Here is a 27135-nt window from a genome sequence, read left to right as displayed (position 1 = left end):
ACACACAACGTAAATTTACCAGAATCGGAGCCATGTGGCATCAGCAGCATCGCAGCCGGTCCTTTCGAAAAGTGTGGGGGGCTGCGGAACTGCACGTAGTCCCGCGGTTACGGGAATGCTCACAAATATAATTTTGGTACTCTCAACCTTGGTAGCGCGTTATATAATACGTTTATATTATATATATAATAAATTGTACAAGACTGCGCCTTTAAAACGTATATTAATGTCGGATAAACGCGCATGAACGAACACCACCGCGCCGCTTGTCAAGGGACATTGTTTTCACGTCGATAGCGTATTCTCACGTAGTTGCGCCATGGACTTCCTTCCTCCGCCATTGTGACGTAACCTCTCAGAGCGCTCTGGCCTTCTTCTCTAGGATGTGCCCCCGTCGCTCATTGATCCGCGGGGAGGAAGGAGAGAGGAAAGCTCCGCAGAACTTCCCGGCGCACGCTCGGCGAGAGAGAGAGAGAGAAATGGTTTATTGAAAGACGAAGATGTTAACCTAGCTGTATGATGCCGGTTTGCTACTTCGTACTGGGGAAAGGGAAGGGGAAATAAAGAATCGAGAGGAAGAAAAGAAGAACAGAAAGAAAGAGTACTCGTGAAAACATTCACGCACACATAAATTAACTAAACATAAAAAAAAAAAAAAAAAAAATTGACCTTAAACGCAAAAGTGGAGGAGCGTATGCGTCAATCGCAAGTACAAAAGGAACAGAGGGTGAAAAAAAAAAAAAAATGATTGGCGTGGTCGGTTCTTTCCTCTTTGTCTCTAAAGTGTCCTGTCCAGCCGGGTTTCTTTTAGATACTTGGTCAGCGCATTTGTTGCAACCTCAGCTTCTCCATAAGTTTGCCAAGGGCCAAGGAGTCGCTGCAGGGATAATGGTTGTCCGGATAGATGCAATGCCTGAGCCATGGTAGCACGTTCCTTCTCGTACAATCTGCATTCGCACAGGAGATGATGTTCGTCCTCAAGTGATGAGCACGGTTGGCAGAGTGGGGATGATGCTCTGCCGATCATGTGAAGATACTTCTTGGTGAAAGCAACACGCAGGCGTATTCGGTGAAGTGTGGACTGCTCACGCCGTCCAAGTCCTCGCGGTACACGAAACTGAAGTTGAGGGTCAATTTCATGGAGCCGCTTGTAGTGATAGTTTGGGCAAGACCAGAGGGAAGAACGGATGGCGCTTCCGATACGATTTGCCAATCGCCTAGCGTCTGCCTTTGAGTATGGAATACGTATGATGGAATCTGATTTTCTTCCGTTTTTGGCAGCAATGTCTGCTGATTCATTTCCGGCGACTCCACAATGGCTTGGTATCCATTGGAAGAGAACTGTGTGTCCAGTCATGATTGTCTCATTGTGAAGGTGCTGTATTTTCCGTACTATTTGGATGTTCGCGCTTTTTACGTTTGGGTTTATCATGCTTTGCAGCGCCGCTCTAGAATCAGTGAATATCGTCCAGCTGGCTGGAACTTGTTCAATTATTAGCCTCAAGGCTTCGCGAATCGCAACTAGCTCTGCAGCTGTGGAGGACGTTGCATGACTAAGCTGTGCCTCAAGTGTGAAGTTCATCGACGGAACAGATATTCCTATGCCTGTGCTGTCTGACGCAGTGGATCCGTCAGTAAAGATATGTCGTCGTTTAGAATGGCGTTCCTGGATTATGGTAAGAGCATGCTGCTTAAGAGTTGTTAGTGCGCATTCTTTTCTTGAGGTAATTCCTGGAACATCAATATAAATTTCAAGGTCCGAGCGTAACCACGGAGGGAATGAAAATGTCTCTAAAGGTTCGAATCCATCAGGAAGCTCACTACTGAGAATGTTCAAAACCTGCGCGAAGCTTGAAGCCTTTCTAGTGCTACCAAGAGTGGCGAGATGATGTGCCTTATGGCGCGTGCTTTGTCGCAGGTGTGTACATAATATTTCCTGTGTCCTAAGAATAGCGATGGAGAACGCTCTGGCTTCTGCAACGCTTCCTGTGTTAGATGTGCATGAAGGAAGTCCGAGGCATGCGCGAAGGGCCTGAGCTTGCACAGATTCAAGCTGCTTCATGCTAGAACGTGAGATGTTGTACAACACTGGCAGACTATAACGCAAGAGTCCCACGAATAAAGCGTTGTAAAGTCTTTTAAGGGAGGGGACGGAGGAACCCCACCTGGTGCCACTAATAAATTTGAGTATGTGTACTATGGTGACTAATTTTGCTTTCAGACGTTTCACATGAGGAGACCAACTTAGGGATCGATCAATTACTATTCCTAAGAAGGCATGTTTTCGGACGTAAGGGATAGCAAGGCCATCAATATATAGCCGGTACTTGTCCGTGTCGCGCCTCGTAAAGGCCATTGCCGCTGTTTTTTCTGGTGAAACTGTAAGTCCTCGTTCTTTTAGGTAAGAAGATATGATGATAATTGCTTTCTGCAGACGGATACGATTAAAGTGTTGTGAGATGGAGGATGTCCAAATACATATATCATCTGCGTAGAACGATGTTTTTGTAGACTTTGGAATCTTTTGTGCTAGTTTGATAAGACATATGTTGAATAGGATGGGACTTAAGACACCACCCTGTGGGACTCCGCGAGTGACACTGTGCATTGTAGTATTTCCTTCTGTAGTTGACATATAGATAAGGCGGCCATTCAAGTAACTTAATATCCACGCGAGAAGTCGTCCTTTTATACCAATATCACGTACAGCAGCGTGTATTGCCTCGTGCATAACATTGTCAAATGCACCTTTGACGTCAAAGAAGACAGCTGATGTAATTCGTTTTTCTTTTTTGGCTTGCTCGACGGATGAAACAAGATCTATTACACCATCAACGGAATTCCTTCCACGTCGGAAGCCAGACATGCTTTCAGGATAAATGTTCCGTTCCTCTAAGAACCATTCCAAGCGTCCTAGTATCATCCTTTCCATTACTTTACATATGCACGAAGATAGCGCTATCGGGCGGAAAGATGTTATGTCAAGTGGAGACTTTCCCGGCTTCAAAACAGGTATAATTCTCGAAGTCTTCCAGCTCTCAGGTACTACTCCAGATTCCCATGATTGGTTATACAAGTTGAGTAGTCTAGACTTTCCTTGTTCACCAAGATGAGCCAAAGCTGCATACCGTATATTATCTGGACCGGGCGATGATGGTCGATTGGATAAATTGAGTGCTTCATTTAACTCGCTTAAGCTAAATAATTCATCAAAAAGAGTGCGGTTCTTTGAGTAGACTAAAACCTGGGCATTGTAACTAGTGCCTGTGGAGTTATATGTCAGTTTCTGACAGTACTCTTCCGCTATTGCGAGCTCTGGCTGACGGAGACTAAGTGCTAGCGCCCGGAAAGGATAGAGTTGCTGAGGAGCTGTTTTCCGACCACGAGCAATTGACCAAATCTTTGTAAGGCGCTTCCGAGGGTCAAGGCTTTCACAAAGCGATTTCCATCGTTTCCACGAAAGTTTTCCAAAATAGCGCTGGATCTTTTTTTGAAGGCGTCGTGCCTGTCGCGTATCATCAACGCTTTTTGTTTTTCTGGCGCGTCGTTCAGACTGGCGACGAAGAGCGCGTAGCCTCTCATAATCTCCGTCGATGGATACTTTTTGATATGGTAGTGTGTACTCTTTCGTGGACATATCATTAGCGTGATTCAAGGCAGCTATGAACTCTTCGTTCGTAGTCGCAGACTGAGATGCTGTCTCCATTATGTTGCTTAATGTTTTCCAGTTAGTTCTTTTGACTGTATTTCGTGGAAGCGCCGAGTGAAACCCGTATATTAGTGTGTATGTGGGAATGTGGTCGCTCCCATGTGTCTCGATGTCAGCAAACCAGACAGGAGTTCGGGCTAATGATGATGAGGACAATGTTATGTCTAAGCAACTGCTTACAGAATTTCCTCTAAAAAAGGTAGGGCTTCCATCATTAAGAACTACTAGATTGTGTTGCTGAGCAATGTCTACAATATCTGTTCCGCGACAGTTAGCTTTCTTGCTACCCCACAAAGGGTGGTGTGCATTGAAGTCTCCAGTCAGTATGTGGGGTGAAGGAGTACTGCTGATGAGTGTGGCAAGCAAGTTTTTGTCGAGAGGCGCCCTTGGTTCTATGTAGGAAGCAATGACTGTGATTGTGGTTTTGTTGCAACGGACTGTTGCAGCAACATATTCATTGGTTCGATTAGGCGGAACACTGTGATTAATGTACGTCAAATCTTTACGTATGGCTAGCATAACTCTGCTTGGGTCTATTCCTCGAGGGGAATGAAATATTTCGTACCCTGAAAGACGCAATGTGTTTGGAACTCGAGACTCGGAAATGGCCATAACTGGAAATCTATACTTATAGGCAAACTGGCGGAAATCTGAAAGGCGGCTGCGGAGGCCCGCAGCGTTCCATTGGAAGATAGTGGCTTTGGCGCGTACTTCTTCTGTTGTTAAATTGAATTAATGTTTTGTAAAAGGATTACCTACTTGCACCAAGAGGTGACAAGAGGCAACGCTATATCGATGATGGCTATGACTGCTTGGCACAATGGAGACTCGATGGAAACAAGGAGGTTGCGTACCAGGGTGGCGATTGTGTAGACAGCGCTCCCTAGGTTTTGAGTTCTCGGTGGTGAGGAGTGCGATGCTGTAAGTACCTTCCTGTTAATATGGCTTGTGGTGGGGGATGTTTCATGCTCCTCAGTGTGGCCTTTGCGGTATGGTCGTGGAACCACTGTACTCTCGTTTTTGTTAGTTTGTGCATCCCTCGTTTTAGAGGGCCACTTGGGTAGTGGTGGAAAATCGGCATTGCTTGTAATAGATGGGACGTTTTTCTCAGTTGCCTCTTGAGCTATGGTGGTCTTGTTGGCTGACTGACGCTGCTCAGTTTCATAACGCTTGTTGGGCGACTTCACAGCTTCTTTCGCTGACAGGTAGTCAACCTTATGTGCGCTGCGGTAGTTCGATATAACCTTTTCTTTTCTATATACTGGGCAGTGCCGGGATGTTGAGTCATGCTGTCCTTTGCAGTTTACACATGTTGGTGCGTCTGCTTCGCATGTGAGGAGATCGTGATCGCCGCCGCAGCGACTACAGCTGAGTGGCTTTGAGCACGTGCTGGCTATGTGCCCAAAGCGGCGACATTTCAGGCATTGTCGAGGTTTTTCAACGTAAGGAAATATCTTGAATCTCATGTGTCCTACAGTGGCGTACTCGGGTATAGTTTCTGATGCGAAGACAAGCTTGATTACTTCTGACTGCCCCATTCTTCTGACCTGGGTGATTGATACCGGCGACTGGGCTAGTACTCTTGTCTCGGTGTGGAGCTGAACATCAGTGATCTCCTGGGAGACACCTCGGATTACTCCAACGGTTGAGGTTGTTGGGTGGGGCTCATAGATGGTGACCTTTATCCCGCACAGTGATGTAACTTTCAGCAGGGCTTTTGTTGATTCGACGTTCCTTGTGTCGAGACCGAGTACGTTCAGTCGGTGGTTAGGTCTAATATTCACCACGCCATCCGGCGCGATGCTGTCAAGAGACTCTGTTAGAGTAAGAGGATTCACCTTGGTTATAATTTTTCCAGCATCGGCCGGTTTGATTATGACAGTAAGCCCGTGAGTAGGCTGTTGGGCTGACGTAGTGATTATGGTGCCGCTACTTGACCCTGATGCTTGCGAACCAAGTCGCCGTTTCTTTGTTTTCTTGGATGTTACCTCAGTGAATCCGGTGTCGTCCTCGATGTCTCTCATAGAGCTCTCAGATGAGTCGTCGCAGATGCTGGATGCCCTTGAAGTGCTTCCAGTGCTGCAGATCGGCATGGCGGTCGGGTCGTCCATGAAAGACGAGTCCCCGAAGGGACAGGGCGAATGATTCGCCTTCAAGTGCTGTCGTGGAGGGCCTTACCTCACAATATATCGTTTTCAGAAGAATGTAGAAGAACCGGCACTTATATAAAAGGCTTGATTAGCGGAGCCAGGAAATCGAGCGTCCTTCTGAACCACGTCGTCGTCGTCTTTTTCCACGCTCGGCGAGCCGACGCTCCCCCCTGCCGTGTATGGGCTCACCCGCTGCTGGGAGAGCAGCGGTCGAGTCCATCTGCGGCCGACAGGGAAAGGGGCGTCGCGCGGCGCGCCGCCACGACCGGGAGTGAATACGCTACTGGTCGGTTCAACGGCAGCCCGTCTTTCGGTACAAGGACATCGAAACTCGAATCAGGGCGAGCTGCGAGCGGGAAGGCATATCATGCAAAGACCACGCGTCGAAGGTGATCCGTTGAACGGCACCAATGCTAATGAATACCCCCTCGGAGTAACAGTATAGATTTGCGTGACGAAACCTGTACATTCACAAAGGTTTCGCTTCGCCTAGAGGTGATGGCACTGAGCGAGAACACGGCGTTATAAGTCTTAGCGGGAACAAGAGGCGGACGATCGATTAAGCTGTACTCCTGTCCAGTTTGTGCGACCTAAGAAGAACTGCTTTTGCGTTCCTCTTGTCCCAAGGAAAACCAGCACCACAGGCAGCGCGCGACCCCAACGTGCTAGATGCGTTCGTCGAGCGCTCTTCGCTAAGCCTGAGCCGGCCAATCGGTGAGGAAACTGCTCAGAATAACCCCGAGGGGCCAACGGGAGCAGCCAACGACGCTGCGACTCCTCGTGCGTCCGCCATGCAGCGTCAGAAACAAAGACAATGCGAAGACGATCCTATGTCCCGGATGCGAAAAGCCTTGGACCGGACACCGCCCCTCTGGGAACCAACCGACGCTTTTCTCTTTTCGGCATGGTCACGATTAGAACCATTTAGCTTACGCTAAATATCATCAGCTTCACAAACAAAAAACATAAAGGGAGTGGGGGGGGGGGGGGGGGGTGCAGCGCATAGGGGCGCGCAGCTAGACAATGAATGGGAAAGGGGGGGGGGGGGTTCAAGCGACACCTCCTAGAAGAGAAGGCCGTAGCGCTCCGAGTGGGCACTTCACAATGGCGCAGGAAGGAAGGCCATGGCGCAACTACGTGACAAAAGACCGCTGTCGACGCTTATCGGCGTATTAATGTTCGTTCGCGTTTATCCGACATTAATACACGTTTTAAAAACGCAGACTTGTACAATTTATTATATATATAATATAAACGTAATATACACCGCGTTACCAAGGTTGAAAGTACCGCAGAAAGACGAAGGACCAGTAAAAGAAAACACACAGACACAGCGCTGACTTACAACTGAAATATTTACTGCTGCGCCATTCAGCAAGTAAACTTGAAGGAAGACAAACATAAAAGCAATCGCCCCGAAAACACGTCATCCTCCACTCAAGCCGACACGTGGCTATACGTATTTCCCCGCCTTGTTTTAACCCATTCAATATGACCATCAACCAACTCGCCCAACTTTCCACCTTGTTGAAAGTACCAAATTTATATTTTTGATTATCCCCGTAACCGCGGGGCTAAGCGCAGTCCGCAGCTCCCCACACTTTTCGAATGAACCGGCTCCGAATTTCCGATGCGACATCTTCCCTCGTACGGGCTCTGATTCTGGTAAATATACGTTGCGTGTGAGCTGCTGACTGCATGCAAAGGCACGCTGAGACATTTCAGAAGGGAAAGGAACCGAAAAAAAATCCATTCATCGACGCTGGGAGGGAGCGCACACGAGGAAGAGATGGGTCGACAATGTTAAGCCTCTCGTCCCACACTGCTGGTGCTGCTCTCGCGCGTGTGTGTCTGTGTAGTTTTGTCCTACCCATGGTTTTTTTTTCGTCACCGCAGTCTCGGGTAGATTTTTTTTTTTAGTGTGTGTTCGCTTGATACTACGGCATTTACGTGGATTCGCGAAACAAGTCCTGATACGGTTTGGCTGACGTGTGTGGCAAATATAGTCAACGATGACACTGCCGATGACCACTCTCGACAGAGAAAGACTTCTTGAAGTTCGTGTTAAAATTTTTCGTGATGGATCGTGTGGGACGTATGGATACGATCGACAGGTGAGGAACAACTCATTTACGGGCTTTCTTGGTCATGTAAGACACAAATAAAGTGCTGCAGTCGATTTTTTTTTTAGTATCGTGATAGAATGGAGTTTTGTTCTTCGTCATTATCCGTTAGCTATTGCGTCGACATTTATAATTATGCGTGGTAATATTCTAGTTTTTACTGGAAGGTAAATAACAAGTTTGTGTGATTATTGAAAGTGCGTTGTTTGTGTTTATGTGTTTATTTATACTAATGTTATTTTGTTGCCTTTACCGCGTTTATACTAGAATCTTAACTCTATTAAGGTAATAGTATTATTGTATACAGAATAGGTTATATTTTGTTCTTAGGCACCTCGAGCCCATAGGGAGAATTAAATTAGATGACTGTAAATAGTAAGTTAATATATTTTCATTAAATAATTTGGGATTTAATCAGCTCGCTCTTTTGAGTGATTATATGAGCGTCGCAAGCTGATTTGTCGGCCCCATATTTTCATTCGATCGAGATTACATTACTTTTGCCAAGTGGCCGGGGTATGATGCAAGAATTCAGTAACGGCACGCGATAACATCGCTTACATCATCGTAAGTGACATTCCCCTAGCCGTGTCCGCGTTGACTACGTCTACCTGATTTTTCAATGTGACCTGTTTTGCGGTGATCCAATCACTGCGTGTCTTGCCATTTTTTCGAAGTATTTCTGTGTAAAATATGCATCCCTGCAGGCTGCAGCTATAATTGCGTGAATCAATGTTTTCTCTTATACGCCTTCCTCGTACCATTTCATACCGATCACTTAGCGGTGCAATATTTTGCCCGTGTAATGAAATGTTTTCGAGACCCGCTGCTATGTGCGAGTTTTCAATTTAGCTAATAAGACACGCTTATGTCGTCGTAACGTGTAAACGCACGCTACGACGTAACGTGTAATCGTCGTAACGTGTAAACGCACGTTACGACGATCGATCCAGGCGCGTTGCCTTCGCTTCGCCGCGCGCCCCCGATGGCCCTCCCTCGCGACGTCACGAGTAGAGCGCTACGGCCTTCTCTTCTAGGAGGTGTTGCTTCAAGCAACGATGCTTGAGACGAGTGACACAAGGCCCCATCCCCCACTGTCTCGCGACGGCCCGTTTGCCGCCTGTGTCCCAAGCGAGTTCCGGTCGCCCCGTCTTTGCAAGCCTGTTAAACTTGCTTATGTCACCAGTGCTACACAGCATAAATGCTACACGGACAACGAAGTTGGAGATTTTGCGAGGGCCTTCGGCTGTACAATATTACATCTTGGACTCGGGGCACGTTGGCTTACAAGAATACTCGAAACATTTTAATAGACCTCGCACTCCTTGGTTCTTTCGGCGTTCACCTGGAGAATTGGTAGTTAAACGTTTCATCTACAGTTCAAACAGCGGTGTTGAGGAGGCCATTGTTCCTTCTTTTTTGTATATCGGCAGATCTCTGGGACGTCAAAGACTCGAGCACCCCTTGGTGGTGTCTGACATCAAGAGGGTTTATATAGTGCAGTATGGGCACGATTGGCGATAGTTACGACTTTAAAATGCGACCGTAAGGTATAGACCATTTCATTTAGCGCTCTCAGGGCGGCGCCATTTCGTCAGACCGCAGCGCCCTCTCCACACATCCGGGAAGTTCAGTAGGTTCAACGAGGTAAACCGAGAGAGGGCACGCGGCTGACTCTGCTAGCAGACGACGAACCGGAAGGTCGCCGTTCTCCATCTCTGGGCTGTACCGGCGGGCTGTACCCAACATCGAACTCTCGCTCGTGGCTGCCGTTCTGAAGTGGTTCGCGTTCTTGAAGTACAGTCTAAGCTCATTATAACAGACCTGGTTACAACAGACATTTGGATATAACATACCGATTTGTGAAGTTCGGTTTATTTTCATCTGTGTACCGTTGACTCAACTTCATATCTGCATACTACAAACTCCTTTTACAACAGACCAAAATCTTGATCAAAATCAAGGTCTGTTATAGCGAGCTTAGACAGTATTTATGGCTACTCCAACATCAGCCTATAGCGCTCTGTTGTTTTGTCTCGGTAAATAATCAACTAGCGTATCTTTATTCCGTTACTTCAATAGCAGTGGAGTAAGCCGGCAGTACTACCCTCAACCACTGCCTGTATTGCGGCAGGACAGCACGTTTTTATTTATTATTCCAGACTTCTACTCATGGTCGCTAAATGCCTACACAACACCCGTACGAACTGTCTAGGGTAAAAAAGCTACACCAACTGGATTTACTTTTCGCCGGAGAGACCCACTCAGATACAGTTTTCCCATATATTTTTTTTTTATTTGCACGCAGGTAACAGCACAATCGGACTCGGTTAGTCTTTTTATCGAGCATAGCATTACACGATAGCTTGTATATTAAAATCCGCGCATCTGCGCTTGAAATTTCCAAAAGGACGCGATTTGAAACCGAGTTTGAACGCCAGCCGGATGCTAGGTACAGCCCACTCGGCGGAGCAGACGACGCGTGGGGTGACAGGGGGAGAGCATTTTTTTTCCCTCTCCGTTCTTCCTAGTTGAACGGTCTGTAGAAGCGCAGAAACGACGTGAAAAAAGCGCTCCAAGATACACGTGCCAAGAACCAGCGTTGTTCGTTTTTGTGCTTCTAGAGATATTGAATAACAAGCAGAAGTGTGCAACCCACAAAGATATATTTACATATTTACGAGAGGTTATACTTAAAGATTGCTCATCGGACGCTTTGTGGATAAAACGGTGTGACTAGAGCCACAGTATATGGCGGCGGAGCTGCCAGAGTAGCGCCAAGCTTTTCCCTGTGCCGCCTCTCACCGTGATTGGTCACGCGCGGTACCATAGCAACGAGCTGATCTGACTTGGTTTCCATATCAACCGAGTGACTACTTGTCACGTGACCTCGTAAGAGCCGTGATGTCACCGGTGAGATGGCAGCGCCCAGAGCTGGTGGATGCGAGTTTGTTCGGTGCGCGGTAGTCGCGATCAACGTTACTGGAGCAAGCTCAGTTTCACAGCTCCGCCTGCGACGGGGGCTCAGTGGCGGTCACGAGAACTAGCAGCGCTGCAGTCGAGTCTTGCTTCCGGATCGTCTAGCCAGCCTAGTTTGAAGAGCAATACTTGAGCTTGGGCGAGTTGTTGATTCATCACTCTAAAAAAAGGGAATACTACTTCCTCCCTTAAAGGAGGAACTCGCGTGTCCCTTATATCGCTCTATAAAGGGAGGAAATTTCCTCCTAAAAACGGGTAGGAAATTCGCTCCCCTAAAAAGGGAGGAAAAATGCCACCTTTTTTCTCTCAATGGAGGAAACTTACTCCCCTTGTGTAATTGATATTGTCAGGGGTGGTGACCAATAAACAAGAAATAAACAGGAATAAATGAACGTTTAAGGTGGCGAACTTGTGCCAAAAATAAAAGGGTACAAAAGATAATAACAGAGCGCCGCGGGCGTCGAAGTCGGCGTAGCAGCAGAGTCGAACGCTGGGGCGAAACTGACTCCGGCTTTCCACGCGGAGCGGCTTTTGTACACGCGTGGGTTTCTGGAGCATTCGATGTAGAAGGTTCGACGCGTAGAACATTCTAACCTCGAATCAGCTAGACGGTTCTCGATTTCACCAGAACATCACATTACAGTGTTAACAAACATGCGTAGCCGCGGGCAGGAATCGAACCCTGGCCCTTCGCGTGGGAGGCAAGCGCTATTACCGTTATCATCGCGCTACCGCTGCTTATATTCACACTTGAAGGAGAGGAGACGAGAGGAGGAGAGTTGCGCATGCGCGTGCGGTGTGAGTAGAAGCGAACGCACACGAAGTGCACGCAGCTGGTAGAGAGAGAGAGCGGAGAGAGTAACGCGCAGCTGTTGGAGAGAGGGAAGGAGGAGAGTTGCGCATGCGTAGTGTGAGTGCGGACTACGACGCCGCGGGACATAGGCCCGAGCAAGAGATGCTCCGCATCTAAAAGAAGCAGCGGTGAATCGTCGGCTGTGAAGAATCATTCGTTCCTTCAAGCCCGCGGATCTGCCCTCCTCCCCCACTTTGCCCCGCAACCAGAATGGACTGTCTGCACTACCCTTTCTTCCAAGTGGACTCTTCCCGAATGCATAGTTGACCTTGCTTTCCGGATCCGTTGCCTCGTCCCTTCGCCGAATCGTCATTTCAGTGTCGTTTCTTGTGCGGGGCTATGCGTGGTGTTTGAAAAACGCGTGTTCCCGCAAGCCGGTCGTGGTCCCGATGTGGACGGACTGCAGCGTGTGTCGGACGGAGTGGCTCGCCGCAACGCAGTGCTCGTTCCTACCGACTGGATATGCTGTTCTGTTTTATACAGAACTGAAATAAACGCCTCACGGATTACCTTTCGCTGTATGGTACGTACGCTTTATCTCAAGAGTATACGTTTCTCGCGGAGGTGACGGCAACCAAGCTACCAAGCGCTCAAGTTGCCGCCTCCGCCATTAAACATCTGTGCGGTGGCAGCGGCGGTTCGACCGCCGCTGCCGCATCGAATATAGAGGAGGAATTTTCGTCCCTTTTTCAAGCGCCACTAGGTCGCGTTGCATGTGGATCGGTGAAAGGGAGGAACGGGGGCAACTTCCTCACTTCCGCTGGCGACAGGGCGGAACATCGTTTTTTCCTCCATTTCTCCTCCCTTTTTTTTAGAGTGTAACACTTCACAGCGCAAGGAAACAGACGCACAGAAAAATAATTTTCAAACACTCAAAGAAAGAACATTCACAATGCGCTGACTCTGGTCTCTGTGGTGCATTACACTTCATCTTCATCATCATGTTTTTGCTATACACCAACTCATCTCTGTTACGTCACGGCGCGGTGGTGGCGCGTCGGACGCACTTCCGGTCTGGGGCTGTGGGCGGAAGTGCCCATTTGAGGCGTGTATTCCTGCGTTGTTTTGAAAGGAACCAGACAAAAACCTGCCTTGTCGTCAAAATACTGCGACTGGGGCTGTACCAAGAGAGTCGAGAAAGGTTTGAAGGTCAGTTTTCATGCGCTCGGTTCGTCCGAGAACGCGGATATGTGCCGTGAAAAGGGAAAACCAGACGCCGTCGGACAACGATTGCTTGGGCGGGAAGCATTTTGGATTAAATTCACGGATACTACTGGCCATCAAATTTATTGGTTTGGTTCCAAAATGAACGCCGGAAAACCGTCAGGTTTTACGGACCACCTGCGGACTACGTTTAGTGCGTCTTCAAGTTCAAACGGTCGCCTGATCGTTCGAACTGTCGTCTGCTCTTTCAAACGTTTCTGCTTGTCGTCTGCTCCTTTAGAGGACACCGGCCCGTAGACCAAACGTGGGCCCGGTACTTGCGATAAGAATTAAGTGCAGGCCTTAAAAGACTTACGTTTGAAGGTTGGTAAGCAGGCTCGACGTAAACAGTCGATACAAGGAGATGTTGATCATTGTTACCAGTGGCCATCACCGACTTGTTATGCCTGATTCACTTGGTTAGATTCTGCTTGCGATTTTCAGTATCGACGTCGACCATCTCAGCTACGGTTCACGCTTTTGCAGTCCGAGCGACGTTGCTACTGAAAATTGCGAGCGAAATCTCATCATGTGAATCAGGCTTGAGCGTACGTTCTGCGGCGTCCACGCGGAATGAATCGCCGCATGCCAGATTATTCACGCGAAGTTTTGCGGTGTAACGATCCTCGTTAATTTCGCTGACGCCGCTCAAGTAGTCAGACATCGTTAGAAGGACGTAGAATGAACAGTTCCAACGCGAAAACGAGCGCGGGGACTCACACCGGCGCCGACAACATCGCATTTCAATGGTTTGTTTATGGGCGACGGCGAGCTTTTTGCCCACACCCCCATCGCGCATGCGCGGCGCCGGTGGCGTCCGCTAGAGGCGCTCCGGGCGCTCCGGTTTGTTTGTAAACATGAGTTCGTGTATTATACACATAGAAGTAAAAAAAAAGGAAGAAAAGAAAAAGAAAAGGAAGCTCTCAACGCAGTGGTAGCAGACAAAGCGCGAGACAAGGAAGCAAGATCCGACTGCAGCGCCACTAGTTCTCGTGACCGCCACCTGGGCCACTCGTCTCTGCTGGCGAGAATAGGGAGCTGCGAAACTGGGCAAGCTCCAGTAACGTTGGTCGTGATGTGCCGCTGCTTGCCGACGATTTCGGGCTTCTACGTGCTCTTTGACGTGGGTATAACGTGAAGATCTAAAAGAATAAGGCTCCTTTCTGTGCAAGATCGACCCGGATATTAGCACCTGTGCGACAGCATCAGTCATATCGCCGTAGCGGTGCTCGGATTCCCGGATGTGTTCGAGGATCGATAAGATTATTAGCATGCAATTTTCGCGTACTCTTAGCCTATAGTTTCAACGTTGGAGTGTCTGAGAATCGAAACGAAAGGTATACGCCGCGTGTAGGGCCTAGGGGAAGTTGTTTCAGCCCTCGGCAACCCGAATAATGACATCAACTTTTAGCGAGGAAGCTCCTGCGACCTTTAACCTTTTGTACTAATCGACGATTATACGAACTGGCAGTTCTGAAGATTTTGATATAACGTGCTTTCGTTGCAATAGCTTGCATTTGAGCGTCAGTTGTTCTTTTTTTTGTCTTTCAAGTGACAAGCTGGCATTTGCTCAAATGACGTATAGGCGCTTTCAGCGAGTCAGTTCAGTATTCAGTATTCAGTTGCACCAAAACCCTTTTGCATCAGGGCGGTCGCTCCGAAAGGAACGTCGCAGGCGCGTTAGTCGAGCTGCCACCAGTCGGCGCGCCCTCCGCGAACTTTCCGGGCCGCCATAGCCGACCTTCAGTTTCTCTCCGTTGCTCCGCGTTGTGTGCTGCACAGGCCACTACCAGTGCTTCGTTTTCGTCTTGTTTTACGTTCCGCGTTGAAATCTTGCATTTTCTTTAGGTCTTTTCGATATTTAGGACTTTCATTTAATCATTTGATATCTATATTTCGACATAGCTCTTGTATTTTCTTATTTATGGAATGGAATCGGACAGCGAATGGATCGACGATACAAGATTATGAGGCTTCAATGACCATCTAAGTTCATCCCATTCTTACGTTTTTGTCTCTAATAAAGGGCAGTCAACACTATTGCGACATATGTAAATTTCAACTTACGCAGTAAGGCTATCGCAGTCGTGCTTCTCACTGCATGTGCGCGCTCGTTTCCGTAGAGCCGACCCGCATGTAAGCGATTTAGAGTGCGACGAGACGAACGACGGAGATTTCTCACTGTCGCCCGTCGCATCGCTCGGTTTTGAGATTTCTAGAAAACGTCGCTCACCGTCTTGGTCGCTTGCTCCGTCGCTTCCATGCGGTTTGCCTCGTCGCGCGACCGACCGAGTGACAGCGAAGCGGCTCGCCGTCGCTTATCTCGTCGCTCGCCAAATCGCTTACATGCGGTTTACACTCGATTAATTTACAAGCACACAACATTGAACGATTGGCGCCTCGATATTAAGTCTAACTGCATGCAAGCGATTTGGCGAGCAACGAGACAAGCGACGGTGACCCGCTTCGCTGTCGCTCGGTCAGTCGTACGACGATCGATGCAAACCGCATGGAAGTGACGGTAGCAAGCGATCAAGACGGTGAGCGACGTTTTCTAGAAACCCCAAAACCGAGCGACCCGACGGGCGACAGTAAGAAATCTCCGTCGCTCGTCGCTGACTCTCGTCGTTGTCGCCACCGCTCGTCTCGTCGCACGCGAAATCGCTTACATGCGGATCGGCTTCACGGAAACGAGCGCGCACGTGCAGCGAGAAGCACGACTGGATAGCCTTACTGTGTCAGTTGAAATTTGCATATGTAGCAATGGTGTTGACTGGCCTTCATTAGCGAGAAAAACGCTAGAATGAGACTAATTTCTATGGTCTCTGAAGCCATAATCGTGTATCGTCGATCTATTAGCTGTCCGATTCCATTTCATAAATACGAAAATACAAGAGCTGGTGTTAAAATATAGATATCAAATGATTAAATGAAAGCCCGAAATATCGAAAAGACCTTAAGAAAACAAACAATTTCAACGCGGAACGTAAAAGAACACGAAAACAAAGCTCCGGTAGTGGCCTGTGCAGCACACAACGCGGAGCAACGGCAAGAAACTGAAGGCCGGCTATGGCGGCAGGGTCACGTGACGTCAAGATGACGGCGCCCATGAAATGTTGCCTGAAAGTGTCTATATGAAATGTCCTGCTATATAACAATGCATCAACACATACTATTACACTTTGATGATCAGAGGTGTGTTCGTCCTTGTAAGTAACAAGTTACATACATAGTTATTCCTTACAAGTGTAATATTTATTTTCTGCACATGGGCCCATTTTTTGCTCATTAATGTCAAGGTGCTCCAATGTTATTGTCATATGTGTATCGTTCTAAATATCCTCTTTGGAATGCCTACAAAGGCCAAAATGCCGTCAGCCGATTCCAGCTCACGCATTGGACACGAGAACTGCGTCACTCGGACGTATGCACTCGTCAACAATCAATTCGTCGACGAATGTTTGAATTCGCGTTCGTAGCCAATGAGTGCCCTGACGGAACTATCATCACTTGCGAATGCAAAATTTTATGGTGTGCTTAAAAAGCACGGTGGAAGTTTGGGGTCATCGCACCGGTGTCCTAGCAAGTCAAGACCGTGTGATTTCACAGTTCGCTTTTGAGTCGAGAATTACAGCTAAGGAAGAAGTTAAAAACTCATTTCATGGCCCCTTTTTTAACACGGATATGTGTGCTACACCAGATAAAAATATTGACTTTTTGCATGCCCGTAAACTTCCAGACGACCACTCTGACTGTCGGCAAGAACACCTGCTATCCGGCGTCCGTCTCTTTTGATGGCGTTAACTATCTTCTGGAGACCACCACGCTGTCTTGACGGTTGAACCTCGTCGGCTGTTCATCACCCAAAGGAGGATTAGACCGTCGTCAACGTCGCTCCTGGCCAGTCGGTGAGACAATCTCATCTTGAATGGATGATTGGGTCTTGAAGATGTATGATGCTAAGCATATACATTCGCTGACTATGGGGCAGCGGAGCAGCAGTCATGTCCCGAGGCAATCGTCCTGTCGTGGCCGACGTAATCGAATTTTGTACCATCGGAGCGAAGTCAGAAAGTACAAGGACGGTACGCCAAACGAAGCGGCCGCCATCCAGGCGGCGCGGAAAACCCCTCGCCTTGTCCGTGCACCTACAATACCTAGCAGCTCTCGTCTTTCGACAGTCTCCGGGCTGAAAATCGTTTCACTTCACAGAAGAAACAGGCACTGTTCCTCCAGAGGCCCGTGCCGTACCGCCATGGCATGCGTCTTTGACCACTTTTCAATGAAGATATAAACTAGACTAAAAACGTTGCCGCCCGGCGTCGCTAGCAGTACGGTTACCATGGCAACCTCCCAGGCCCAAAATGGAGATCACTATCGGCGCTTCTGATCTATCTAGATAATTTTGCGTCGTGTCACTAACCTGGTAGCTACGCAGCCATATACAGTGGCTCAAGGTGTGACGGCTAGCTCCGTGCCCGTGCCTCACGTGAATAGCGTCATCAACGCTGGTTCTTGGCACGTGCATCTTGGAGCGCTTTTCGTTCACATCGTTTTTGTGCTTCTACAGGTCTGTTTGGTGTTAGGAAGCTCAGGTGATATCCTTTTGCTCTGTCGCCAACTGTGTTGACATTTCTGGGGGACGAAAACAAAAAACGTGTTCCGCGATTTTACATAAAGATGCAGATACAACTGGCACGAACGATTTTAAGCGACAGATGGTAGTCCTGTGGTTACTCTGGAGCGTGGCTTGTTCGGCGGTTTCCCTCATCATCACCTAAACCTGGTTTTGTTTCATCATTCGCACTTTATTTCCCCCGCCCCGCGGAATAAGTTTCAGGTCGTTTGTTAGACACAACACTGAAGAGTACGCTAAAAAAAAAAAGAAAGGCTTTACGCGTCACGACTGCTGGAATTAAAGTAATACCGCAAAAGTGTTTCCTTTTTTTTTTTTTTTTTTTTTTCTAAATACGTCGTTTATATTTCTTTTGCTTCATTGTTGAAAACGCATATTCAGGCGATGGAGCGTCGAGCGGAGCGACCCGCAAAAACTGGTTCACACACTTTCGTTCGGCCGCGACCGAGTGCACCAGAAGCGGGTTTTAAGCCGATTCTGACAGCTCAGGACCGGCTCCGCTGCGGAGCGCCTCGTATACGCCGACATTTGCGAGAGATGGGTTCGATGCGGTGACGCGCGTCACGGCGATCTAAGCGCAGGCCAGGAAGCGGCAGCATCTTGGCATCCCCGTATTTGGCAGCGACGCCAACCGCAGAGGGAGGACCAGGGAGGGTGATGGTTGTACCTTGAGGCTCGGTGCCAGGGCGTACTTGGTGCGGAGGAACTTCTGCATGTGGCTGATGGTGAAGGCGGCGGGACAGCTGAGAAACCGCCGCTGCCCCCGCCTCGGGTCCTTTGTGCCCTGGGGGAAAAAAGCCCCAGTCAGCAACACCTCCCAGATGGCCATAGAGTGGCCAATTTTCGCCGAACTCCGAAAGAAGGCTCGTGCGAGGCACCCGGAGGGAGAGACGGGGGCAGGCATCTAGCCAGGATTTTGTTTCGGAGGGGTGGGGGGGAGGGCCCGCCCATCACAAAATGCTGTATGAGGGGGAGGGGGGAGAGGAGGTCCCATCAAAATGAAAGATTTCGGGGGAGGGGGGGGGGGGGGGGGGCTGGCTACGTGCCTGGACGGGGGGATATGTGCAGAGGTAGATATGACATCACGGACGAATATGGCGTCACGGGCGAAGGGTTGCTACGATCTGTTTTGGCGCCTTGCGCGTAATTGCCGTTTCACACACAAAACTAAACATTTCTTTTTAAAACCAAGCTAACGTATGGCCTCCTTTCATGAAAAAAGAAAAAGAGATTGACCTTGGGGCGCCCCTAATACGCCCCTGCGTTTGGAACGGGAGTAGCGCTATCTAACGGAGGAAGGAGAGCTAGCGCAACTCCCCTTCCAAACGCCAGCAGTGGTTCGAGCGTTCGCCGCTATGTGAAGAGGGGGCGAGAGCCTGAGCAGAGAACTCCTTTTGAAGAAATCCAAACTCCCCTCGATCGTTCCGATAAACCCGGGGAGGACAGGATGTGTCATGTGGGCATCATGCGTGCGTAGGCAGAATCCACACTGCACGCTTACAAAAAGATACGGCTGCAGACAGATTGACAGAATTATACGCGGGCACGCCTCACACCTGTTCGACACACGTTTGCTTCGTATGCGTGATTAGAACACGCCTAAAGACAGTTTTGTATGACCATTACGAGAGAGGAGCGTCATGCAAAGAACAACATGCCTCACACAGACTCTCTTTGTGTAACCTACGAGGGGTGCGAGTTTATGATTTCTCACGCTCGGTTGCGGGCTGTTACAACACTCGCGTGCGCCCCCGGTTTATCCCAATCATCGACACAAGTTTACACTTTCTTTTTTTTGTTTGTTTCAGATGTGGAGTGTGTGAGGAGCACGCGTTAACGAGTTTCCACGGGCTATGATTCTTTCTATAGGCGTTTGCTGTTTCCTACTTCCTCAGTCACGTGGGTTCCGTGCCTGGTATGCGGGACGAAAAAATAATGAAACATTTTAACCTGGAATACCCGAGCATATATAGGATGGGCAAAACAAGAATGTGTGTCAATCGCGCATTTTTCATAAACACATTCCAGCGGCCTGGATACATCAAAACGATGTTTTAGCGCATATCAGAAGTGACGGCATTCAAGATGGCTGCGCCCTCGTGGAAAAAGTGTATAGGCTACGTGTAGCGCCTCGAGTTTTTAGTGCTCTTGGATCGCGAAGATCGGGTTCCCTTGCGGGAACTTGAAGGGAGAGCGAGAGGAGGAAATATATATATATATATATATATATATATATATATATATATATATATATATATATATATATATATATATATATATATATATATATATATATGTATATATATATATATATATATATATATATATATATATATATATATATGTATATATATATATATATATATATATATATATATATATATATTCGCCCGATGTACCTGCCGTACAAAGTCGAGAAGTGATACGACCGGTGCGCTAGCCGTTGGTGTGCTACGTAACGGAGAATTCTGTATATATACGAGTAAAGACGTTAGTGCAGTAACACTTTTACTTCTAACTTTAGCTATAGCCCAACCTAACGCGTCACTAGGATAACGTGTTAGCTTTTTCAGTAACGTGCTAACATACTCATCCGAAGCGACTCGTGATTAAAGTATATATTGCGGTGTAGTTGATCAAATTACGCTATTCCTTTGTCACGCTTTCGGTCCCTTTAAAGGTCCAACGCGCCGTAGGGACATCACTGTATTCTACAAATTTGATAAACAAAATAAACATGACATTCCTCTGTAAATATTTTATTGCTCCGCGAAGACCGCACGCGCCTTATCGCCGCCAAATACTGAAATCCAGGGTAGCGCAAAAGTAACGTTCGTTTGTGTTTGGAAGTAACGGTAATGGTATTTCGTTACGCTCGCGGAACAATAACGAATCTCAGTAACGCGTCAATTTTCGATGAGCTAGGCTCATTCAATATTGAATTTTGGCACAACGCTGCTTTGTAGCGTTGCCTGCGCAGGCCACGCTGCCCTGGCGCAGCACATAGCTTCCGGTAAGCGTACAGGTGCGCTGTTGTTGGCCACAGAGGGAAACGCGCGCGGATTTTCTGACGCTGCATCCTTCTCCTCTGCCTCGCCGATGCCAAGAACCCTAAAGCAAATGAGCCAAGAATAGACCGCCTCTCTCGTGCCACTGCCTGCGGCGTCATGTCGGCTCAGCGCTCCACGTTTACAACGTTCGCCGACGGTAAGTTCCGCGCGTTTATTATAGACCCGTACCCCGTCTTTCCTGAATTGCATAAGATGGCCTGCTCCGTTTGATATTTGTTTTTCCTGGATAGTGCCGGATACCCTATTATGTTAGCTATTTGTTTAGAGCGCCAATTGCCACGCGAGCCTTTCCGCTTGGCATGAAATCCAAACGGCCTCACTCGCAATTTTTTTAACGTTCATTTTTATTGTTTGTTTTTAGGGCTAGGCAGAGAGCAGAGGGGCTAGGCAAATACTGCGCTACATGCATTTGAAAGTAAGAATACAGATAGTGAGACACATCTGTCTTTTACGCAACGGGATGCCCTCGAGATGCTTCCACAAAAATGGCTAGAAAGTATTCCGGAATAAAAATAAAAATACATAGTTTTTTTTGTTTTGTTTTGTTTGTTTTTTTCGAACGGCGGCGGGTGCTGGTGAGTGCAGTTCGTGGAAATTGCAAATGGCGCTGATGCTCTCCTCTTTGTGTTAGTTTACGCCGCCTCCCTTTACCTCGAACTCTTCATACGTCCACAACTTCCATCCCAAATGCCGCTAAAAAATGGAAAAAAAAAAAAAAAAAAAACAAGCAAGTACTGCTTTTAGTGAACCAGGTAGGTACTGGAAGCAGACAACTGTCCGCCATGCTTGGCAAAAGGAATATGACCACGATGACCCGCACTGAGCGGGAATCTGTCCGTCGGTGCAGATCGGACAACAAAGCGGGGCCTATTTCTGTCCTCAAGGCCGCTCACCCTAGTTCGCCGGAACCTGAAAGAGCCCCTTCCACGAGTCCTTTACTGTTCATGAGCGGTAGTTTTCTTCTCACCACTGGCATCCTTCCCAGCATTCATTCCGCGAAAGTGGAAAGAGTGGAGTACCTTGTGGGAGAAGCTCATCCTGTTACTTTTTCAAGTGACCTTTTTTCGAAGCACTTTTGTTTCTTTGCTTGCTTGCTTGTTTATTAATTTCTTGCTAAGCCTGGTGGAGCATCATGATACATCCTAAATGTCCGTCACTACTGAGACGGAGATACATTTTTCAAATGTAACTCGATTCAGAGATACAGATACTTGAAAGCATCCTGAAGATACTATAGCGATACATTTGCATCCTGAATAGTCGGCCGGTTCCCACTTACTTTATTCAACTGCCTCCAGGTGCACTACCTCTGGAGCGAAGCAAAGCAAGCAACTCCGCTCCGCGTGCAAGCAATCACTTCGGGAGCACACGCGCTTTGACGTGGTTTCTTGATTTCGAAATTTTGTGACCCAGTATGTACATCTGTACCCACATGCACTTTGCCTAAAATAAGCAGTTATCACCGCACGACCTTGTAAGGATAGGTGGGGAGAAACCAATTCAATTTACAAAAACCCATAGCGTCTCTTTTTTAGTACTTAAAACTTGTTTCGTCAATTTCGGCACATTGTAATCTAATATTAAAATGTGCAAACTGAAACCAATATAAAAAACAAAACTAATTGATGTTAACTAATTAAAGCATGTTCGATTTTCTCTAGATGAGAGCATGGTAGATACCTAACCGGCCTTCAAACTGGTATTTCGCTACGCCATTAGAATGCAACAATAGTACAGGCAGGGGGAGGGAAACGAGGCTTGGGAGCATCAACAACCTACCTCGCCATCAGCAGCGTCGGCAGCGTCCTCTTTGCAGTCGTCTTCCGACTCCCAGGCCTCCGTCGTGCTGCATATGCCGGAGAAGTCATGCTACAACCATGACGCAGAGGACCAGCACCTCAGAGGCCACAAACGATAAACAGGTAGCCTCCGGCATCGACACGGCCGTTCCTGTCGCATGCCGCCTCAAGGAGACGCGACCTGGGACGAGAGCTCACCACACTATACGAGGATAACCTAAACGAACCTTTAATTATGAACTCATAGACTTCTTCGACAGAACTCTACAAGAACTGGAAGCGGCAATATCCTCGGGTCAGCGATAAAACAGACGTGGGCACGAGCTGGTGGAAGCTTACCACTGCAGGACGGAAAGTGAACTGTAACGATGGGGTACAATACGGAGAAACGCCCGAGCAGAAGGGGGATGGACAACGCGGCAAGCAATTGTCTCCCCCCCCCCCCCCCCCCCTTTCCCACTATTTTTTTCCCTTCTAGTTTTTGAAATTTAAGTTTTTCTTCACAATGGGTATACTAGTCTCCGGCCAATTTCACTTCGTGCCTCACGTCATCATACCCCGAGTACGAAGTAAAATTGTCCATGATACGCAACAACCCCGGCCTTTTATTCGATAAAGATTGTAGGAATCTTGCGAAATAGCATTTATACCACGTTCCAGGTCCCGAGCGTTCCCTTGACCAGAAATTTATTCAAGCCGTTTAGTGTTGCCTCCACGATCGTATTTTGATGCAAGCTGGCAAAGAAACCGAAGGCAACGGCTTAGATTTATTAATTGGTTTTTCAATTCCTATTGCGATATACCGAGGAGGCGGAAAGACGTCGTCCAGAGCGGCGAAGACGGTACCACCTTCTAACGTTTAGTTGAATTTCACATTTACAGCGACTGCTCGTCTCTCACTCCACGAGCGCAGTAATTCGCAATAGAGCCACAGACTCTGGCGCTCCCACATCTCAGGATCCATAAACAACATTCACGTTTGAATGCGTTTGAGTGCGGAATTGCGTCCTTGCGGCGACAAGCCACGTAATCGCGTAACAAGGGTTATGCGAGAGTAGAGCAGGCCTCAACTTTCCAACGTGGTGTGTTACAGTAGACCAATCAGAAGTCAAGAGAGAGAGAGAGAGAAGGAAGGGTCATGTGCTCGCCCGTGCCCGTCAGCGACGCGAAGACAATGTCTTGGTTTTGCTTCTTGAGGAGCGGTGGTGGGGAGACGGGAGGTTCTTCCAAGCCTGGAAGGGGTGTCCGAACAAGACGCAGCAAATGCCGTGCACACACGAAAAAAAAAAAAGAAGAAAAAAGAAAAGCGAGCACTTTATCTAAGAAACGTAGAAGTTCCGGTGCACGCGCACGTTTTCGGCAAGGACATCATCCACGCAACCAGCACGGCTTTCATCCTCGCCTTTTCGCGGTCGTCTGCTCCCCTTTTGAGATGGGGGACTGAAAGCAACAATGGAGGCCTCGGCGACCGCTAGCAGAGCGTGTGAATGGCTGTAGGGACCAACGTCATGAGCACGCTCCGAGCCTCTGTGCAAAACACGAAAGTCCCGAAGCGGACTGGAACTAAAGAGAAGCCTCCACTTCCGGGACAGAAAATGGCATGCACGGCATTTGCTGTGTGCCCTGTTTGGCCAGCTTTTGAGATGGCTCGAGCTGGACAGAACTCGAAGAAGCCAGCGGGATCGTCCCGACACCGGCGACATCGGTGCTGCCACCGTGGATTTCGCTTATACTATCGGTGAGCCGCGAGAGACGAGAGAGCGTTCTTATTTGCTCTTGACTTCCGTCGATTGCGAGTCAACTCGACTGTCTGCACACGCAATACCACCTAGAAGACAAGGCCTGCGCATGACGTTTCGTTAGTAGATCCCCGACCCGCGCCCCAAGCGGCAAACACGCCGAAGCTTGACGAGAGTAGGGGCCGCGTCGCAACTACGTCGCATTCACTTGCGGCCGCAGCTGTGTGCGTGACTGCGGAGCGCGAGCTGATAGCGAGCTTCCAGTGCATTTGCGACGTGCACGCGAACGCTCCCTCGGCCAGGAGCGCGAGCTAGCACGCGCTCCTGGCTTTGAGACGCGCATTTCTAGCGCGCGCGCTCGTTCTGCGGTAGAACGCTTCGAAGCAGCTACCCGAGGTATCAACAGCGCCTTTGAAAATGGCGTCCAGTGATAGCGTCCAGCGTCCAACGAAGGGCTTTTCAGCCCTTCGCGCAGCAGTAAGCAATTTCGCTCATGCATTTGACGCTCCACGTGAACGTCTAACTTCATCGTATGCTATTTGCAAGAGACACACGGCGTGAGCATTTGTTTCATTATCTGTTACACAAACCACTGAAGCAGGCGATGGAGCAGACGATGTAGCAGACGATGTTGCTCATCCGGGCTAGCTAGAGGCCGCTGAGGGGATCTACTAGTGATGACGTTTAGAGGAAGGGTTAACGCGCAGGCCTTGTGTTCTAGGTGGTATTGGCATACGCCCCGCGTAAAGGTTCTCCGCGCTAAAAGCTTGCCGCCACTGAACGCATCGCGCTCAAATGAAAATCTCTTTATGGGCCTTCAAGAACTCCCTGCAAACAAACAGCCGGTGATGCTCGAAGCGTCACTTCCGAACGAACGTCGGCCAAGTAAAGGCAAAACTGAAGCGTCATTTAGTGAAAACCGCCGGAAGTGGGGTCCTGTCGTGCCCATCCAGTACTTACCCGGTGAAGTACTCGAGGGACACGCTGACAGTGTCTTGGGGGCTGAAGATGAGCCTGCTAGAGACATCCACCACGCCGCGGTCCTCGAGGCAGGGCACCTTGAAGGCTACAACGCAGAAGCAGGACAAAGAGAGGGGGCGTCAGGCCGACGCGATGGCCGAGGCACGCACAGAGTGCAAACAAGGGCGGGAACATGCCCGTCTGCCCATTTGAACTTTACGAATGGTATTACAGTTGATAAAGTCATTACAGCTTTGTTCGCAGAATTAATATGGTGGAAGCGGCATTTCTTTAGGCCCGGTTCAGACGGGGCAATTTCTCCCAGAAACTTGACGTCCGAACGCCATTTCACCCACGTTCGCACGCAGCGACTAATTGCTACGATTTGACATCATCTTCATTAAATTTATTTTTCTCGCAAGAAAAATAAAATTTATTTCTCTTGGATCCCTCTTTTCCTTTTCTTTTTTGAACCAAAACTAAAAAGCAACCCATTGAGTGCAGAAATACACTGTCCTAATACCACGAAAACCGAGTTAAATACAGATGCGTGGGAAACCACCCCCCTATGGCGGCTCCGAATGGCATGATGATGTTAGCTGGGAAGAATTTTGCATATGGCCTATTGGTTCATACGGATCGTATGGCCATACGTATTGTCGTACTAAAGTGGAGTATAGCAAATCCGATCCACAGAATTCCAGCTAACCTCCCGGCTGACGCGTGGAAGGCAATCAAGTCGACGACCGTCAGCCCATCGAGCGCGCAGCAGAGAGATTTCAGCGCAGGTTTATCCGGCGACGCTACGACGGTGCTTACCTGCGTCGGGGTGCTGGTCGTAGAACTCCCGGCGCTGCTTCATCTCTCCTGGTGAAAGAGAAGACGACCAACGTTTACGCCGGCCTATAGTAGTCCCAACGACGAGCAAAACACGCAACTACGAATTGAGCAGTTACAAGAATGTGAACTGTCTGGTGGTGTAGAGCTAGCGCGACACGCCCAGGAAGACCCGTTTCGATCAAGCCACTCCGGTCGCGAAGCCTCTCATTCTTCAGGCCGACGCCAGTAAAACTCGAAATATATATACTTGAGAGGATCTTACTCTGGTAGAGCCCCGGAACGACCTTGTAGACGATGTCCTGCAGGGTCGTGTCCACCCTGGGCGAGGAGTCGCAAGTAGTCGAGGGGGCAGAAAGATCGACACAGCTTCAGACAAGAGCGGTGCAACCGGCCGTTACAGCAAGGAAGCGGAAACGATCGCGCTCTGCGCGACTCTATCTGTCTCCCCGACAGACAGCGCGTACCTGAGGCAGCTGAGCGGCCTGGACTTGTGGACGGGCACGTCGCAGATGGGGCACAGCTTGCTGGTGTCCAGGTAGCGCACGATGCACACCTTGCAGACTGCAAGGAGGGAGGGATGACACGTCCCCATCAGTGCCTCCCACGAGAGAGGAAAAAGAAGGCACACTCACAGGAGTGGAGGCAGTCGACCAGCGTAGCGGCGTTCACCAGGTAGCCCCCGCACAGCATGCAGGACAGCGCGGCGTTCAGGTCGCGCAGCAGGGCGCGGGGCATCCTCCTCCGTCACGCTGCCGAGTTGAAAAAGGGGGAAAGAGACATTGACCTGTTCGCCAATGGGCCTCTTTCGGGACGGCACTCAGGGACACTTGGGGCCATAAACTCGTCTAACAGAAAGTTGGGGCCGAAGTTGACGGAGCGCACCGATTGGACATTCACGGCGATGACTTCGCGTTTTGGCGCCGACGCCCAATCGGCGCGCTTCGCGAACGTTCGGCTCCAGCTTTGCGTTCAACGAGTTCAGGGCCCTTGCTCTTTGGGAGGAGAACGGCGAGGAAGTTTGGCAGACGGTGACGGAGTCTTGGGACCGCCAAAAAGTTTCAAACGCGGTAGAG

At 48.9% G+C, this 27135-nt stretch overlaps 1 protein-coding gene across 1 annotated transcript in view; it reads right to left on the bottom strand.

The window, feature by feature from the left end:
• Window positions 1-26806, bottom strand: part of LOC115327237 (polycomb group protein Psc-like) — a 49993-nt gene extending 23187 nt beyond the window's left edge. Inside the window, exons 1-7 of the mRNA XM_040222423.2 lie at window positions 26695-26806; window positions 26527-26623; window positions 26325-26380; window positions 26042-26089; window positions 25223-25328; window positions 22504-22570; window positions 18321-18437 (exon numbers count right to left, since the gene is read on the bottom strand). Coding sequence (XP_040078357.1) covers window positions 18321-18437; window positions 22504-22570; window positions 25223-25328; window positions 26042-26089; window positions 26325-26380; window positions 26527-26623; window positions 26695-26797 — 594 coding nt within the window. The 5' untranslated portion in view covers window positions 26798-26806. The remainder of the gene's footprint in view (window positions 1-18320; window positions 18438-22503; window positions 22571-25222; window positions 25329-26041; window positions 26090-26324; window positions 26381-26526; window positions 26624-26694) is intronic.
• Between the last annotated feature and the right edge of the window lie 329 nt (window positions 26807-27135).

The sequence above is a fragment of the Ixodes scapularis genome, unplaced genomic scaffold (genome assembly GCF_016920785.2).
Source record: "Ixodes scapularis isolate PalLabHiFi unplaced genomic scaffold, ASM1692078v2 PGA_scaffold44__24_contigs__length_19508400, whole genome shotgun sequence".
NCBI lineage: Eukaryota > Metazoa > Arthropoda > Arachnida > Ixodida > Ixodidae > Ixodes > Ixodes scapularis.
Note: the sequence above shows the minus strand (reverse complement) of the source record. Positions and strands in the feature narration are given on the sequence as shown.